The sequence below is a fragment of the Myxocyprinus asiaticus genome, chromosome 12 (assembly GCF_019703515.2).
Source record: "Myxocyprinus asiaticus isolate MX2 ecotype Aquarium Trade chromosome 12, UBuf_Myxa_2, whole genome shotgun sequence".
Classification (NCBI taxonomy): Eukaryota; Metazoa; Chordata; class Actinopteri; order Cypriniformes; family Catostomidae; genus Myxocyprinus; species Myxocyprinus asiaticus.
This window is the reverse complement of record NC_059355.1, coordinates 18,579,374-18,599,603: the sequence shown is the minus strand read 5'-3', so window position 1 is coordinate 18,599,603 and position 20,230 is coordinate 18,579,374. Positions and strand designations below refer to the sequence as shown.

General features: G+C 39.4%; 1 protein-coding gene across 4 annotated transcripts in view; it reads right to left on the bottom strand.

The window, feature by feature from the left end:
- Window positions 1-20,230, bottom strand: part of LOC127448992 ((E3-independent) E2 ubiquitin-conjugating enzyme-like) — a 135,728-nt gene that overhangs the window by 69,604 nt on the left and 45,894 nt on the right. For all 4 annotated transcript variants that reach the window (XM_051712027.1, XM_051712030.1, XM_051712028.1 and 1 more), the window contains exons 2-3: window positions 5,868-5,927; window positions 1,045-1,155 (exon numbers count right to left, since the gene is read on the bottom strand). In XM_051712027.1, coding sequence (XP_051567987.1) covers window positions 1,045-1,155; window positions 5,868-5,927 — 171 coding nt within the window. The remainder of the gene's footprint in view (window positions 1-1,044; window positions 1,156-5,867; window positions 5,928-20,230) is intronic.

The following is a 20,230-nucleotide window of genomic DNA, read 5'->3' as shown; positions in this document are numbered from 1 at the left end:
CAAAAGTATAGAAAATGGCTATTATTCCCCACAAACTTTGCTTTTTGTGACCAGAACAGTGATATTTTGAAATGTATCTATTTCCAATGAGAAAACAGGCGAATGTGTGTCTTTTCGTTCACATAAAGTCAGAAAAAAAAAAAAAAAAAAAATAAAAAAAATCAACATATAAATCCAAAATCCTTCTTTATCTGTGGTCCGACAACGACACCGGCTTTGACCTTTGCCTCAGACAGCTTAGGGAAGAAGTCTTGAAGGTACTTGAAGGCTGCCGACTCCTTATCTAGAGCTCTGACATATTGTTTCATAAGGCCCAATTTGATGTGCAGTGGTGGCATCAGCACCTTCCTGGGGTCCACCAGTGGCTCCCACTTGATGTTGTTCCTCCCCACAGAGAACTCGGTCCGCTGTGGCCAGTCCTGCCTGTGGTAGTGCGCCTTGGTGTCCCTGCTGTCCCAAAGGCAAAGATAGCAGGGAAACTTGGTAAAACCACCTTGGAGACCCATCAGGAATGGCACCATTTTGAAGTCTCCTATGACCTCCCAGCCGTACTCCTCATACTTCAAGGCATCCAGCAAGGTCTTGATGCTGTTGTAATCCTCTTTGAGGTGCACCGAGTGAGCCAGGGGAAGAGATGGGTACTTGTTACCATTATGGACCAGCACGGCTTTGAATATTACTTTAGTACATGTTAATTTAGATTCATATGTTGGTTTTTTCTGACTTTATGTGAACGAAAAGACACAAATTCGCCCATTTTCTCATTGGAAATAGGTACATTTCAAAATATCACTGTCCTGGTCACAAAAGCAAAGTTTGTGGAGAATAATAGCCATTTTCTATACTTTTGAGGCATAAGAATAAAAAAAAATAAAAAAATTGTGTTACACAGTGATTTTTAACTTATATAAAACTGACCCCACCTTAAATAATATTCAGTTATTGAGCAGAGCCTTAGCTGTTTTCAACTGCTTTCTCTTTTGGATAAAAATCATACCATCATAATCATACTGTATGATAAAGAAAAGATGTAGATAAACTCACCCAGACATGCTGCAGGTCTTTGCTTTTAACAGGATAAAGAACACAGTTGGTCCCTACAAGCTTCAGTGCACATTCAGTGTTTATGTTGGTCACAATACCACACTGTTTATCCTGCAGGATTCAGAGAACACATTTAGCCACAGCTGTACAGTAAGTACTTATGTTAGTTCCATGTCATTGATCATGTGATGAAGAAAGGACCTCTTAAATCTGTTGTACAAAACAAACCCAGATGGCATTTGTGAGAGAAATCAAGAACTTTGCAGCCTTTGTAGTGCATAATTACCTCAGAAGCACGTCAAGTCTTTACTATCACCAAAACGCTAAAACACACAATTTATTGCACTGATGAATGACTGCTGTGGCTGGCTAGCTTGTTGGAGTTCTCCCATGGAGGGTCTGTTGATGCACTGCCTAAATTTAAAATAATTTCAACTTTGAACATGTTGCCGCTGATCTTTCCAACAGTCAGCAAATGATGACCGGAAAATTTGAATGTATCAAATCAAATCAAATCGCTTTTATTGTCACACAACCATATACACAAGTGCAATAGTGGGTGAAAGTCTTGGGTGCAGTTCCAAGCAACACAGCAGTCATGACAGTGATGAGACATATACCAATTTACAAAAAACAGATTTACACATCACAATTTACATATCTAATATACACATAATTACACACAACACAATATAGAAGTAATAATATACAATGTACAGTATACAATACACACAATATAGAATACACATTATACAATAAAAATAGTATATATAGTATATATAAAATATACAGTAGGTTGTATTGTACTGTATTGACATTCAGGCTGTCGGCTAATAGTCAGTTGCCAGTGTGTTGTTAAGAGAGAATATAATTTATGACAGTCCAGTGTGAGATAATAAGATTAAGAAAGTGCAGTGCTGATGTATGTTGATTGTGAGAGATCAAGAGTTCAGAAGTCTGACTGCTTGGGGGAAGAAGCTGTCATGAAGTCAGCTGGTGCGGGTCCTGATGCTGCGATACCGCTTGCCTGATTGTAGCAGTGAGAGCAGCCCATGGCTTGGGTGGCTGGAGTCTCTAATATATGAATATAATATATAAACATATGTCCTGGAGGGAGGGAAGCTGAACTCCGATGGTGTGTCTGGCAGTTCGCACCACCCTTTGCAGGGCTTTGTGGTTGTGGGCGGTACTATTGCCATAACAGGCAGTGATGCAGCCAGTCAGGATGCTCTCTACAGTGCTGGTGTAGAACTGTGCGAGGATGTGGCGGTTCATTCCAAACTTCCTCAGCCGTCTCAGGAAGAAGAGGCGCTGATGAGCGTTTTTCACAACAGCCTCAGTGTGGACGGACCATGTGAGTTCCTCAGTGATGTGGACACCGAGGAACTTGAAGCTGGTGACTCTCTCCACCGGTGCTCCATTGATGGTGATGGGACTGTGTTCTCTGTCTTTTCTCCTGAAGTCCACCACAAGCTCCTTTGTCTTGCTGACGCTGAGGGAGAGGTTGTGCTCCTGACACCAGCGTGTCAGAGTGTGCACCTCCTCTCTGTAGGCCGTTTCATTATTGTCAGTGATCAGACCTACCACCGTCGTATCATCAGCAAACTTAATGATGGCATTGGAGCTATGTGTTGCCACACAGTCATGTGTGTAAAGGGAATACAGGAGTGGGCTGGGATCACAGCCCTGCAGGGCTCCAGTGTTGAGGGTCAGTGATGAGGAGATGTTGCTGCCCATTCTAACCACCTGGCATCTGCTTGACAGGAAGTCCAGGATCCAGCTGCACAGCGAGCTGTTTAAGCCCAGAGCCCGGAGTTTCACATACAGCTTGGAGGGCACTATGGTGTTGAATGCTGAGCTGTAATCTACAAACAGCATTCTCACATTAGTGTTCCTTTTTTCCAGGTGGGAGAGAGCAGTGTGTATTGTAGATGCAATGGCATCATCAGTGGAGCGGTTGTTTGTGGTAAGCAAACTGCAATGGGTCCAGTGATGGAGGCAGCACAAAGCAGATGTAATCTCTGATTAGTCTCTCAAAGCATTTGCTGATGATGGGGGTCAGAGCAACAGGACGCCAGTCATTTAAGCAAGTGATTTTGGATTGCTTTGGTACAGGCACAATGGTTGATGTTTTAAAGCATGTGGGGACCACGGACAAGGAGAGGGAAAGGTTGAAAATATCCGTAAAAACACCAGTTGGTTCGCGCACGCTCCGATGACACGGCCCGGAATGCCACCTGGACCCGCGGCTTTACGGATATTCACCCGTCGGAAGGATCGGGTTACATCTGCTACAGAGACGGAGAGTGAACTAACCTCTGTATCTTCGGCCGCGAGAGCTCTCTCCGCGAGGGTGGTGTTATTTCCCTCGAAACGAGCATAAAAAGTATTTAGCTCATCCGGGAGAGAGGCAGCGGTGTTCACAGCTGAGTTTTTATTCCCTTTAAAGTCCGCGATGATATTAATTCCCTACCACATGCTTCTAGAGTTGGTGGTGTTAAACTGTCCTTCAATCTTGCTCCTGTACTGGCATTTGGCTGCTCTGATAGTTTTGCGGAGGGCATAACTGGCTTGTTTATGCTCCTCCGCATTCCCGTAATTAAAAGCGGAGGTCCGCACATCAAGTGCAGCGTGAACATTGCTATTAATCCATGGCTTCTGGTTGGGGTACATCCGTATTGTTCTGGTCGGAACGAAGTCCTCTACGCACTCTGATGAAACACGTTACGCTATCAGCGTAAAGCTCGATGTCGTCATCAGAGGCGGACCGGAACATCTCCCAGTCCACGTGATCAAAACAGTCTTGTAGCGTGGAATTTGATTGGTCCGACCAGCACTGGATCGTTCTGAGGGTGGGTGCTTTCGTTTTCAGTTTCTGCCTGTAAGCGGGCAGAAGCAGAATGGAAGAGTGGTCCGATTTGCCCAATGGTGGGTGGGGGAGGGATTTGTTGCCATCCCGGAAGGGAGAGTAGCAATGGTCCAAAACCCGGTCCCCTCATGTGTTGAAACTGATGTGTTGGTGGTATTTTGGTGCAATTGATTTAAATTTGGCTTTGTTTAAGTCCTCGGTCACAATGAACGCAGCCTCAGGGTGCACGGTTTCCTGCTTGCTTATACTCCCATACAGTTCCTTGAGTGCCCGGTCTGTGTCAGCTTGTGGCAGGATGTACACAGCAGTGATAATGACCACTGTGATTTCCCTCGGTAGCCAGAATGGTCGACACAGAAGCATGAGAAATTCCAGATCAGGAGAGCAGAAAGACTTGATAGAATGTACGTTCCTCTGATCACACCAGGATTTGTTGATCATAAAACATACACCACCACCTCTGCTTTTACCTGAGAGGTCTTTCGCTCTGTCTGCTTGGTGCACGGAGAACCCTGCGGGTTCGATGGCTGAATCTGGAATCTCCGCAGACATCCAAGTTTCTGTTAGGCAGATAATGCAGCAGTCCCTCGTCTCTCGTTGGAAAGAGATCCATGCTCTCAGAGCTTGTTGTCCAGAGACTGAACATTTGCCAGTAGAATACTGGGTATCAGGGGTCGATTTGCGCGACGTCTTACTCTGATGAGAACGCCGGCTCTATTTCCCCTTTTCCTTCTGCGTTTCCGCGGCCGGGCTGCCCAGACAAAGGGCTCCGCAGGCGTGTTTGTTTGCACTTGACGTTCTGACACAAATCATGTGAATCCAAAGTGGATAGCCACAACCTGCCGGACAATTAATATTGTGGAAGATGAGGGTTTAAGAGATTAAATGCATAATACAATAAATATGCAATGTATGGGGACTAGTTCTTCAATTAGCCAACCTTTAGGAAACATTTAAAGGAATATTCTGGGTACAATACAAGTTAAGCTAAATAGACAGCATTTGTGGCATAATGTTGATTACCACAAAAAAATTATTTCGACTCGTCCCTCCTTTTCTTTAAAAAAAAAAAAAAAAAAACAACAGCAAAAATCGAGGTTACAGTGAGGCAATGGAAGTGAATGTGGCCAATTTTTGGAGGGTTTAAAGGCAGAAATGTAAAGCTTATAATTTTATAGAAGTACACATAAATTCTTCTGTTAAAACTCATGATTTAAGCTGTAAAGTTGTTTAAATCATAATTTTTACAGTCGTTTTAAGGTTTGTTGACATCATCATGGCAACAAAGTTGTAAAATTGGCAATCAATTTACAAAGAAACGGTTAGTAAGTGATTTTATCACACTAAAATTATGTTTACACGTATATTTGTCTTGTTGCTATATTTTTAATATTTTAATGTTCAAAATTGTCCCCCATTCACTTCCATTGTAAGTGCCACACTGTCACTTTGATTATTGCTTTTTTTTATTTTTTTTTTTTTAAGGAGGGGCAAGTAAATGCATTTTGACAGAAAAAGAAGTATATAGAGAGTCAAATTTCAACACTTTCAAAATCTGCAATTAATCATGATTATCTATGAACAATTATGTGATTAATCGCGATTAAAATGTAATTGGCTGACAGCACTAATTTCTATATGACAATCATTTCTACATGCCAGGGCTTATGGGCATATTACATTATTGTACAGTTAAATATAATTTTTTTTTAAATGTTATGCTCAGTGAGAAAATAGCAGGCCCACACAGAATCTATGCACACAGAACTCTGCAGAAAGCTCTACAGACTTCTGCAGTTCTACACACAATTCTACAAAGTTCTATATACCCCCATCCCTTGTGTTTATTAAATATTTTGTAAAATGTTATTGTATATTCAGCTACTGATATGTGAAGCTCTTGCTCAGCTCTGTGATTAGATAAAAAAAATAAAATAAAAAAAAAAAAACTTACATTTGAGTTCATTCGCCTGACGAAGTCTCTAGGCACAATAGATCGATCTTCAAGTTTCAGCTACAAGATTAAGAAAGTACAAAAGGGAGGGGGAGAGAGAGAGAGAGAGAGAGAGAGAGAGAGAGAGAGAGAGAGCGAGAGGGGGAGAGGGAGAGAAAGAGAGAGAGAGAGAGAGAGAATTATTAAAAAAAGAGAAAAAGAGAGAACTATGAGTGAACAGGAGATAATTTTAGTAGAGTTTCACATTCCTTTACCTTCAACTTTCCATTTCTTTGACTTACACTTTTGTCAATTCTGTTCCAATAAGCTGCTTTAATTCAGATCATCTTCAAGTAGGAGTTAATTACAGGTGCAACATTCTCTCTTATTACAAGTCCAGATGTCTTTGTTATTTTAAAGCAATCATCTGGCCTATCCAACAGAGTTTAGTATCTGAATACACTAGAACATATCCCTCAAGATGATAAGAAAACAACACAAAACCTCTCTCTCCTTCAAAGCATGACTAGGGGGAAAAAAAAAATCTCATGAGGTTGCAGAAAATAATAACTAGGCAAGTGTACAGCACAAAGAGCTGGTTTGGTGTTCAGGTAGTAACCATGACCTCTGTGTATCAATAGAAGAGTTCATATACATGTCTGACCTGCTGTCCTTCTGAATGCTTTAGTTTTTTTAAAATGCCAGACTGGTTTTGGAACATCAGATTCTGAATTAATGAAATAGATTTAAAGTGTTTTAATCAAACTGCTATTTATGGGACACTTTCTATTAGTGAATTTGTTGTAGTGTTTGAAGTACTAAGATGCCAAAACATCACAAAGAAAACATATTAACACTACTTATTACTCTATATTAGTGAGCCTGATCCATGTTTTCTAACATATCTATTCTGAGTACCAGTGTCCTTAAAAGACCTGCTGATATGAAAAAGAAACAATAACTGTCTGCCAAGAGAAAAGAGAATGCCTGTAATTATTGGGTTAAATACTAAATTTGGAACCAGGTCAGTTCTGTGTGGTCTGTCCATAAGTGGCACATCCATAAGACCCCATTACTGTCCTATTCTTTTTCAGATTAAAAGTTTTATTGGTTGACTCTCAAACATAACACAGAACAAAGCAAAATAAATATGCACAGAGTCAACCATTATCCCCCTTAACCCCCATTATTTCCCTATCCCCCTACCAATCCCCAACCCCCAACAAACATTCCCGTGATCCAAGCCTGAGTATACACATATAAACACGAGGAGAAAAAAAAGAAAAAGCGTTTCTCTCCACATGGCCCTCACTGAGAGCCTTCCAGAAAGGTCATGCATTTGTCCCATTTCTAATCATATGCATCTAATCTGCCAAAATGTTTGCATGACATCTTTTCGAATGCCGCCACCCTGCCCAATTCGGTGAACCATTCTTGAAATGAGGGAGAGCCAATTGACTTCCATCCTCTAAGAATTATTTGTCTGCCAATCATTACACTAGTCTGGACCCAGATTTTGTATATTTGTCACCTACTTTAATAACCGCCCCATCACCCAATATACATAGTCTGGGGCAGAATGAAATTTGAGTATCTAAAACCTCACAGATAAAATTCTGGACTCTTAACCAGAATTCTTGAATCTTAGCGCAGAACCACAGAGCATGGGCTATGTCTCCATCCTCCAACCGACATCACCAGCAGGTAGGTGTGTCTTTTAAACCAACATCTTAAATTGAATAAGTTGTACCCTTGCAACCCTAGACATAGTTTAAAAAATTTTTTTAAATGCCTTCCCACTCCCCATCCTCCAATACCAAGTTCAAATCTCTTTTCCATAACCTCTTAAGAGCTGTTAAGGCCCCTTCACCAAGACTCTGTATCAGCGAGGAATAATATGCTGAAGCTTCATGCCCCTTTCCAAAGGCTGTGATCAGCATACAAAGACTGTCTGCAGCTTTAGGAGGTTGTGTACTACCACAAAAATTAGTACAAAGTAAATGGTGCAACTGTAAATACCTGAAAAATTGAGACCTAGAAATCCCAAATTGCTGTGTTATATTTTCAAATGATCTCAAAGCTCCGTTTTCATAAAGGTCACCAAGTGTAGCAACACCCCTCTTCATCCATTCTTTCCAGCAAAAGGGGGACTTGTTAATACATAATTTGGGGTTCAGCCATATGCTTGAGGAAACAGTTAAGTATCAAAACTGAACATACGGGAAACCTTTGTCCATAATGTAAATGTGAAATAATGGGATGCATTTTTACTTCTCTAGGCAATTTGATAGAAAGACTTTGCAATGGTGAAATTGGGGCGAGGACAGCTTGTTCGATGTTGCACCAGGGATAGGCTCTCTCAGGTGGACAAGACCAATGGGCCAAGTGTCTAAGATTAAAAGCATAGTAATAAAACTAAATTTTGGGGAGGCCTAAACCTCCTTTGTCAAATGTAACTTACTTTAGGAAAGCATTGCTCCCTCTTTGAACGAGCACTATGACTGAAAGGATGAGCGCTGTCTGACTGCTGGTGTATTTGAGCATTTCTGCACATCAAGATGAGCGGAACAATTCATGCAACAATTCGCTCAAATAATTATTTTTTCCGCTTTGAAGTTTGAGATGCATTAATATTCATGTAATCTAAATAATAAGTGTGTCATAATTTTGTGTCATTCTCAGCATGCAGGGTGAAGATGTGCAGTAACAAATAATAAAGTATAGGCAATGTAAAGTATATGTAAAGTATGTAAGTTAGATAGGTCTATGTGTAATATGTTTATATATGTAGCACCATGGTCCTGTGAGGCAAGACATTTCGTTCCCTTGTATGTCTCTACATATAGCAGAATGACAATAAAGCTCACTTGACTTGAGTTCTAGTCTTACACCGAGGGGCCGTTCACATTGAGCACGTTTGTGTCTGTCTGCGCTGTTTTATAAATGATTTCAATGTAAACGTGCGCTAGACAGACGTCTTTGACGGCTTGTTCATGTTTTTTAGACGCCATGTCAAGTTAAAAAGAACTTAAACTGTTAAACATCTCAAGTCAAGACACATAGGTTTTCCTCTTTTGTGGCGCTGCGTGTAATTTTAGCACAAAAACAGACGCATTAAAGCATGTGACATGATTTCAAACACTGCGCTGAAATTAAAAAAATTATTTTGAATATTACCTAACATAGGACTATGTGATTACACAAACACAGTCAACACAAGTCGCGGCAGCTTCTAGCAGAATTAAAACTAATAAACGTATTCAGAGCTGAATACTATGGCTGTTCACTTGCAAAAAAACTTGGAATAATTTCACAGTTCCCAAAAGCTGTCTTGTTAAATACAAAGAAATGAATAAGTCTGCCACTGTATGTCAGTGGATGAGTGTTACACTTCAAAAATAAAATGCAATAAAAGATGCAGGGAGATGAGCATAGCGGAAACAGACACATTTATTGACCGACCTACGAAGTTCAGACAGTGACGACCACAAACTCTATGCTTCAGCAGCGGGAATTTGTATGAGAACATCAGTGATCAAGATGGCACAGCTCACGAACACACATCGCACAACCCAGCCATGAAACACTCGGTTTATATAGGAAGGAAACACTGGGTGCTGGCGCTGCACATTAACAATCAGCTCACCTGAAGCTGTGGCTCATTTGGAAGGCTGCGTGCTAGGTAGGACGCATCCTTTGAAGGCTGCAGTATACTGAGCGTCCTCCTTTAAACAAGCCTCGTTTAAACGAGACAGCCTTCGTAGGACAAATGGAAACGGAACGTAAAATGGTTGCTATGACAGCACGCCACTCTTTAACAAGCGCGAGCACTTTGAGTGAGAAGGGAATGTATGAGGTAAATTTTAGGAGCGTTATAATGATGTAAAGAGAAAAGAAAATAGATTTTACTAATACTTTATTTTAATTATACATTAATATAATTATACATATACTCTGCACCCATCTACTGAGGTACTTCAACTTGGGAATTAACATTACTTGCGTTTGAACATCATATTTACGGGCAAATTGGTGTCATTCTGTTTTTGACATTTGCGTTAAAGCAAAGAATTGTGGGTTGTGAGTGCCCACGAAGGATACACCTCATGCATCCTCCGAATTCCCATGAAAGAAGGTCGCAATCGAAGTGCCCTACTCGCTTTTTTTAAATGAGACAGCCTTGATGACATATGCAGCCGACAAATGCGACCTCCGGAGGACGCAGCCTTCCAAATGAGACACAGCCTGAGAGTGATTAAGAGAGAGAGAGAGATAAAGACAAAACACACGCTCTACATATACACAAACAATACGGCCGAGAAGGCAATCACAATGAGGGACATATTTCGCTTTTCTATTTCCTGGAAAAAGAGCGCGAGCATTCCAGCGCCGGATCAGCAATCAAAACATACACAGATCAGATTAAACACAAACTCCAACTCAAGAACTGGAGATGTTTAACACATGAAATGAGAAATATAATTAACTGAAGAACGTAGTTACACATACTTGATATACATAACGTAGGAAAGAAGGATCCCTTCTAGAGACAACACGAAAAACCTTCTCAGTGTTATTTTGGGAATCATTCAACAATAGAGCTTGGATGCCCTCTATTGGACATTTCTTGTAATTGCCACTCAGAGTGGCAATTACAACACACTGGGTTAGACATGGGTTTTCTAGTATTTTTACATTTCAGTTGATATTTTTATTATACTTTATATAAAAATTAACAACTATGTTTATTAACAATAAACTTTAAAATTCAAACATACAAAATACCTCAAAACATTTGAATATACACAAAAAGGAATGATGAGATTTAATGCATTGCCATGGAAACAGTATTTAAGATATCAAGAATCCCTTCAGAATTTTAAATCTTGACATTATTCAAATTTGTTTTGAAGCAATTCAGGTTAACATAATAGGGATATTTCAAAGTCTGTTAAAAGTGACACACTTCCTTCCGCCAGTTGGTGGCGCTACGATCGTGACCCACAACAGTCACATCAATATGATCAGCCTGCAAGGACAAACATATGGCTCAATTTTTATGTTTTTAATGTTCTGCACGCAGAAGATATGAAACATTTCCTTATTTCATTTTTTTTATGTTATTTTATCACTTCGCCATGGCAACACCGTTCGATATATCAAAAATAATTTCGCAATTTAGCATTGTCAATGTCTTGGCATGATGTCGCCTACATTTGGTACAATAACAACTTCCTGTTTCATGGCAAAACATCGAACTTTGTCAGGATGCCACGGACATGCTGTTCAAAGAAAACTCAAAAGCTTTGCAATTTAGCATCGCCAAGGCCTTTAGATAAGACTGCCCGAATATGATGTTGATCTGATTTAATCTCTAGGAGGCGTTCATTAAAGTACGAGGCCTGGAAAAGGCAAAAACTGAGCAAAAACTGAAGAGAAAAATCACAATGGCTGACTTCTTGTTGGGTTTAGGATATGGTTCTAAGAGACTTTTTTGTACATGTTGACATGTTACATATGCCTACTGACTTTCTTACGTGTAGGTGAAACGTGGCGTGAGGGCTGCTTCATTGAAATTTTGTAGGTGGCGCTATCGAGCCATTTTGCCACAATTAATTTTAAAACCAGTATCAGATGTACATTTTCCACACTTTTGAGAAGTGTGCAAATTTTCATGAGTTTGAGCATGTTTAGGCCTCAAAAATGTGACTTGTTTCATATTGAACTTTGTCAGGCCGCCACGGACACGCCCTTCAACTAAAACTCAACAGCTTTGCAATTTAAAAATCATCAAGCCCTTTAGATTAAGACTGACTAAATATAATGTTGATCTGATTAAATCTCTGGGAGGAATTTGTTAAAGTACAAAAAAAAAGTACCTGGAATTGGCTGTTGCCAGTAGGTGGCACTATGACTATAACTGAATATTGGCACGTAGATGTATTCAGGCCGGGGCTATCATCAAACATGTGAAGTCTGGGTCAGACTGGACATTGTATATATGAGTTATAACAACTTCTTGTTTCATGGCGAAACATCAAACTTTGTCAGACCGTCACGGCCACGCCGTGCGCAAATATTTAAGAGAAAAATGTAAATGGCTGACTTCCTGTTGAGTTTAGGGCATGGGTCAAATATACGTTTTTGTAGGTATTGGCATGTTACACATGTGTACTGATTTTCGTACATGCAGGTGAAACGCAGCGTAAAGCGCACATCGTTGAAAATGTGTAGGTGGCACTATCGAGCCATTTTGCCACACCTAATTCTGAAACCAATATCAGATGTAAATTTTTGCCACTTCTGATGCATGTGCAAAGTTTCATGAGTTTGAGTATGTTTAGGCCCTCAAAAATGCAATTCATTTAGGAAAAAAATAATAAACACCTAGAGGAAAAATAGGGTCCTCGCACCATCGGTGCTTGGGCCCTAAATATAGCTGCAAGCAGCGATGACGGGCCCAAGCACCATGGGTCCATTTCCACTCGGTGGCTTTCGGAAAACAAAGCATGATGGACACAGCAACAACTCAACATTAATGTAACCTTGAACTCAACATACAATGTGTAATAGATATATGCCACCATTCCAGTTTTACTACAACTTCATGTAATTTAATCCATTGCCATGAAAACACTATTAAAGCTATCAAGCATCACTTCAAAATGTTCCATCAGCAGTGTCTAAACAATTCAAGCAATTTGGGTAAATGTAAGAGAACTTTTTCAAAGTCTGTTGTAAGTGCCACACTTCCTGCTGCCAGTTGGTGGCACTATGACCGAGACCCACAATAGTCACGTCCATGTGATTAGCCCCCACGAAAAAACAAACAACTCAATTTTGATCTAAATCACACAATGCACGCAGAAGATATGAAACACTTCCTGTTTCCATATTTTTGCCATTAACTTAGTGAATCGCCATGGCAACACCATTCAATATTTAAAAATCTGTTTGCAATTTAGCTTTTCTTCAATGTATTGGAATAATGTTTTTTAAATGTGTTGACAGTCTCATGAATCACTTAGGAGGAGTATTTAAAAGTTCACAGAATTCAGAGAATCTATCCATCAATTTTTAATTGTAATTTTAAATTTTTTGCTAACTGATTAATTTGACATTTTTGCTATAATTTAATATAATTATTTATTGAAAAAATATGTAGATCTAAAGATTATATTGTAATGAACTTATTTAGCATTTTTATTTATCCATAAAATGGCTTTAAATTAACAAATGTAATTCATGGCATTAGGTGTTAAGATAGTCTAAGTAGATTTTAATATGAGCACAATAGTCATTTATGCTTGTAATTTCCTTGCAATTCTGTTGTTGCATTTTTTCCTCTGTTCACTGTCAAAATAAATTAAGTACATTAAATCTGAGTCTGTATTAGTTATTCATACGCACAACTGTTTAAATAGCCTCTAAATTAATGTTGGGCAAATGAGGGCATAAATTAGGTTAGAATACTGCATATTCGCTCATAGAATAATTATTCAAAGCATAAATTACCAGCTGGTTAACAACAAACAACTATTTGTCATGGTTCTGGCATTTGTGCCGGCTCATACTGTTGTTTTTCTCTCTCCCTTGTGTCTCACAGGTGGAGCCAGCACACGATCAGCATTTCCATTGGAATGGTGATCGATCTTGGGGAGATGCTGATCACAGCAATGATTTACTCGCCCGTTACCATCTACTTCACACTGATTGCACTCCCTACTTATTCCTTGTGTGTCACTTCATTATTTGCCCGTTTATTGTTCACTGTCATGTTAACTGTGCTCTCGTGTAGTTGGAGCATGCTCATGTAGTTGGAGCATGCTCGTGTGTCTGTTGGTTGCCCCTCTGTAGAGGTGCGGTTACATTCCTGTTTGCCATCGCCCTCGCCACTTCTGTGCCCAGTTCATGTGGAGGAGGATTCCTCGGTCTCTGTCCACGTCTTGAGGACTATATCATCTGGGCTTTGCTTCGCAACGCACCAGCTTCAACGGGTTCTTTTCGGATTGTTCCTGACTTCCACAAAGCACACACTTATCATACGAACACACCCTTCACTAACCCATTGCGGCTCGCTGGATTTCAGCCTTCTGCAGCCAGCGCCAGGTGCGCCTTATCTTGACATTGAGAACTTTGTTAATAAAACCATCGAACCGTCATATCTGCTTTTTTTGTCCTTTGTCCCCCCCGTGACACTATTGATCCACGATGTTGTCATGATGGACTGGCACCGTTTCAAAGATACGTTGTGGCAACGAATACAGGAATTTCACTTTTCCAGCTGCCACAACGTAATCAGTTACATTGCCACAACTTAAGTTTGGTCATCAAATTATGGTGTAGTTAGGAAATGGCCACTTAATTTGGCTAGCTGGAATTACAAAATGGCTGAATTTGCTACTGCTTTTTTCAAATTTTGCAATGCAATTTGCTGTATTTTTCGGGGTTGTTTTCCAGTGAAAACTCACAAATCATCATTATATACCTCTGTAATTGTGTTAATTACATTTTAAATGCAATTACATGTAAATATTCATTTAATTTTGTGCATAATAACTGAATATGCAGTTAGCAGCCAAAAAATAAAAAAATAAAATGCACACAAAAATATCATACATTTAAGTGAAAGCTGTGGGTATTGAAAGACCCTTAATTATTTTTGTATTATAATTTTCTGCCTCAGAGAATGCAGTAAAACGTAGTTTAAAATAGATGTACAATAAATCTGTAAGCTAAAAACACAAATAAGGATTCAATAATGAGGCCTGTTGCCATTATTACTTGTCTGATATTTAAATCTGGTATATGGCCATATACAGCCGTGGCCCCTGCATTTCAAGTCTAGGCCTTCAGTGCGATCCATGCCATTAAGAAAACACAGTTTCACAATGAATAAGATGCCGCATGCCCATCATACATTATGTGGCAGTCAACTAATAATACCAATTGACATTTTAAAAACATGTCCACGCACGAAAGCCAGAACCAAGGAGGTTTAATACCAAGAAAAAGCTCTCTAATAATATATGCGATTTAAACTTAGCTTGCAATAAATTTTGTTTCGTCAGGGTACACGGTTACTTTTCAAAACTTGATCCAACACTGAATGCTCAAGCAGCCTAATTTACACTTGGAAAACTCCTGATGTTGCTATAACAATACAAAAAGCACTTACCAATTTGCCTGAAGTGAAAATCAGCCATCCTTTCCTGTTTAATTAATCAATCGCACGATCATGCAGAACATCTCATGTTTGCAAATCCATAAAGATCTCTTTCTCAATGGCAATACCAGCAGTGACAACTGACTTGTCAGCAAGATCTCACGCTCTTTGCTTTCAAATTACGTACATCACAAGGCCTGGACTGGGACATATCCTAAAGACCACACCCACAAGAACAAATAAAACCATCTGATTGGCTGATGTATCTGACAATCTGACTTTAAATGCCTATTCACTTGCACTGTTGAGGGATTCTGTGGAAATTCTGAAGGCTTGACGGGGTGGAGCTCAGACTCACGTGCTGCTTTGGCTAAGGAGCATGGCTTCGGGCATGTGATTTGTGAAACAGTTGTCACACTTTGCTTGTAAGCATCGAGGAATAAATTCTGATTGGATAATTTTTTTTGTTTTTTTGCTATTCATTTGTAGATTAATTAGGAGTTGAAAGCGATTGAAAATACACAGGCAAAAAGGTCAATGAGAATGAAAGGATGAAAAATATTTATTAGGCATGTTACATCAGCAAAGAAGGCTTTGATGGCCCTGAGAAATCGCCACTGGCCATATACGAACAAATAAAATTAGAGTTCATATATTTGAGCATTTATGTACACATTTAAATTCCACAAGTGTTTAAAAAACATGTTACATATATGAAAATTGTCATTTTTATCATATTGTCATATTCTGTATATTGAATATATATACTGTATATAATTGACATTTTTATATCAGTAAAAACATTTATGAACACTTTTAGCATACAAGTGTTCAGCATATATTGCCATTTTCAGATTCATAGCCTACTGTATTAATAGCACTTCAAATTCTAATCACATTTTATTACACAACTAATGGGGATTTTAAGTGAATGTTAGGGATTTTTTGTATAAATGCGGGTTTTGTGTCTCATTCTCAGCATGCAGGGTGAAGATTAGACACGAGCTGTGATAGTGAACACACAACGTGGAAGAGACGCTACACTTGTTACTATGGAGATGATACAAACATCATAACATATTCCTTTCTTTGTATTTAACCCGCATGTCAATCACTCTCACCTGTCTTCATCATTTGTGCTCGCTTCTGGTTTGTGCCATGTTTGGTATCGTTAATTTTTGGCAAAGATTTAATCTTTCACCACATCAAACTCAAACACATCTCTACCTGAAGCTGATTGAGAAAATTAACTGTGTGCAGAGCTGGAGTAGATGAAAGGCTACACTGAAGAAGTTCAAATAGAAGATGTTTCTGATTTAATTTGTTTTGGTCACTGCATAATTTCCATACTTTTGTGTTACTTCTTAGTTTTGATGATGTTATACTCTAAAATGTAAAATGTGCAGTAATAAATAATAAAGAATAGGCAAGTGTGATCAAACTTTTCTACAGAGTTCTAGTCTTACACTGAGGGGCCATTCACATCGAGCGTGTTTGTGTCCGTCTGTGCTGTTTTATAAATGATTTCAATGTAAATGTGCGCTAGATAGATGTCTTTGATGGCTTGTTTGTGTTTTTAAATGCCATGTCAAGGTAAAAAGAACTTAAACTGTTAAACGTCTTGAGTCGAGACACATACGTTTTGTTCTTTTGTGGCGCTGCGTGTAATTTTAGTGCAAAACCAAATGCATTCAAGCATGTGAACGGCACGTAACATGATTTCAAACACTGCGCTGAAATTTCAAAGAAATAGTTTGAATATTAGCTAATATATAGGACTATGCAATTACACAAACACCGTCAAGTCGCACCAGCTTCTAGCAGAATTAAAACTAATAAGTATTCAGAGCTGAATACTGTGGCTGTTCACTTGCGAAAAAACGTGGAATAATTTCATGGCTCCCAAAAGTTATCTTGTTAAACACAAAGAAAGGAATATGTTATGATGTTTCTTTTAACAGCACAAATCAGCACAAACGAACGACACTGGTTCGGAGTGATTTGGAGAGACTTCACTGCTCCCAAAAAGTTTCATGCTATTTCTACGGAAGATAAATAGATACAGTGTTTCTTTTAACAGCACAAATCAGCACAAACGAAGGACACACCGGTTCGGAGCGATTTGGACCACATGGGGTGGAGAGTGATGTCATTGCTCCAGAATAAAAGCTGTTATTTCTAAGATACAGACTTGTTATTTTCCTAGCCATCTTAAACGGATCTTTAATTTTATCTGTCGTTCTATTGATAAACAGTTACCTGAAGAATTTTACGCATGGATGGAGAGTGCATGAATATCCAGTGTTATTCTGCTAATAAAATCCTGTAGGACTATCAACTTTGTAACAGCAGGAATAAGCCTTTGGAAAGGGAACATTAACGCAAAGTTCTAAATAAAAATAAACTCTAGGGGTGACGCCATGCAAGAAGCAGACGTGTGAGCGATGAGCTCTGCGCACTTTGCTAAATTTTTAATTATTTTCATGTTACAATCTGCTGAAATTTGATACACCCAGTTACACATTTGCTCTTTGAGGCAAAACATGGCAAAGAAGTCAAAATCCTCGGGCTCTGGAGACATTAAAAGACACTTACATGTTCAGGATGAAAGCCCCAACAGGCCTACAGACCAGGGACTCTATTTAGATGGCGCGGTGGGAGAGGTGATCCAGCGTCAGTTGTCCAACCTGTCGGTGATGTTGATGAAGGTGCTTGCGGACTTGGAGGATCTCGCTGTAATACGTCGATCGATTATGGCAATGGAAAAAAATTCTCTGAGCTAGTCACAAGAGTGACAGATGTTGAAAAACGAATAGATTATTTGGAGTCATCAGAGAGGGAATTAGCCGCTAATCCGCCCGCGACCAAAGTTGATTTGGAACGTGTTCTTTAAGCTTGAATGTCTTGAGAATAGAAGCCGTAGGAATAACATTCGAATTGTTGGAATTCCTGAGCATGAGGAGGGCAGACATATGGTAATTCCTAGACCAGCTTTTGCAGAGTCTGCTTGACATAACAGGCCACAAGCTGGAAATTGAGCGAGCTCAGCTCACAGATCTGCCTAGGGAGGAAGGCCCCGATCGATTCTGGCCAAATTTTTTAGGTCATCCGATAAAGATCTCATTTTGCTCCAGGCGAGGAGCAAAGGAAAGCTTTCTTGGAAGAACTACAATATTTTCTTGTTCCCGGACTTTGCGAACTCAACCAGAGAGAAACGCGATCGGTTTAAGGAACGCAAGAAACTCTTACATCGCTTTTGCTCTGACGTTTCCAGCCAGACTGAGAATAAACACCAAGGATGGCAGCAAAGTATTTACATGTCCCAATCAGGTAATGTCTTTTATTGAAACAATGGGTGAGTAACCATTGGGTGTTTTTCTTGTGAGTGGATTGACTTACTATACATACTCTGGCTTTCGGAGGAAGCTGGGCACCATTTTTGTTTCCTTTTGCATTGGCTCCGCCAAATGGCTGGAGTTTGTTTAGTTTTGTGGATTAACACTTTTCCTTAAAGAAACTTCTGCATTGATGGAAGATCACTTTTACAATGAACAGATAACCGCAAAATATCTACATGCCCACACAAAGGATGTCTTTTATAAAGTTGGCGGACTGTGTAAATCATGGGATATACTTTTATGTGGCCTCCGAGTGAATTGACTCTTGAACATCCGAGGAACCGGGATGCTTGTTTCGTTTCCTTCCGCTGGTTCCGCCTAGCGGTTAGAGCTTGTTTGTTAAATAACATTACTTCGGGACAGTTATGGATGAATCTGTCAGTTCCTTGTGCTTATGCCTCCTGTTGGCAGGAGTATGATTTGTGGAGTATTTTCATGGGACATTGGAATGATTATGTCATCTGCTGCACTCATCAGCTGGCTCACTGAAGATCCGTTTGTCTGACCGAGGAAACTGAACGGCTTTATATCGGCTGGAATTTGTTTTGTTAAGGAAAACACCTTTGAGACAGTTCTGTGAATGAATCTACACATTCTTTGTGTTTATTCTGCCTATTGGCTGGGGTTTGTTTTACAAAATATTTGATGTTATGTAATTTTGCCTTACAAATTTGTGAGGCAAAATTGAGCAATCCAATGGCAAAGTTGTCGCGGGGGCTCTCGTAGGCGTACATGGACTCTTTGAGTTTAAAGGGATTGACGCCGGTTGGCGCTTTCGTGGGTGGGGTTAATGCGCACTTTTTTTGTTGCACTGATGTTGAAATGTGGTCTTCATAATTTTGTTTTTGGCACACAATTAATTTTTTCTATCATATCAAAATGTCGAATGTTGGTATGAGTGTACTATCTCTCTCCACGTGGAATGTGAATGGGTTGGGGCACCCCATAAAAAGAAGGAAAGTTATTTCTTTTCTTAAACGTAAGAAATATGATATAGTGTTTCTTCAAGAAACACATCTTTCCCTGCAGGAAGCTGAAAAATTTGGGAAGATATGGGGTGGACATGTTTTCTTTAGTGTTGGCTCAAGTAAGAGCAAGGGAGTCATTATATTGGTAAATAAACATTTACAATTCAAATTTCTCAAACAGTTTAATGATAAATTAGGAAGAGTCATTATTGTTTTAGCAGAAATTCAGGGGCAAAGTCTGATTTTGGCTAATATTTACGCACCTAACGCCGATGATCAGGGCTTTTTTATAGATCTTGAAGGGATGTTGCAAGCCGCTGGCACCCCTCATGATAAAATACTGGGAGGAGACTTTAATCTATTGATGGATTCAGTCCTTGATCATAGTGAAGCAAAAGTGTGTAAGCCCCCTAGAGCAACACTGATGCTTCACAGGATGAGTAAAAATCTTGGTCTTACAGAAATTTGGAGACTTTTGAACCCATCTGGTAGAGACTATACATTTTTTTCATCAGTCGATAAGATTTATTCTAGAATAGATTTTTTATATATATATATATATATATATCCAATCCCTCATTTCATCTGTTGTTGATTGCTCAATTGGAAATATCTTAGTCTCAGATCACACCCTGATGAGTTTACAGGTGTTGCCACATACAGAGAAAAAGAAATCATATAGTTGGTGCCTTAATGTGTCCCTTTTGCAAAATCCTGATTTCCAACAAATGTTAAAGACTGAAATCAGTGTTTATATGGAGACCAATTGGTCCTCAGTATCCTCTGTGGGCGTGGTTTGGAAGGCACTTAAGGTGGTTCTTAGGGGTCGGATCATACAGTATGCGTCACTCA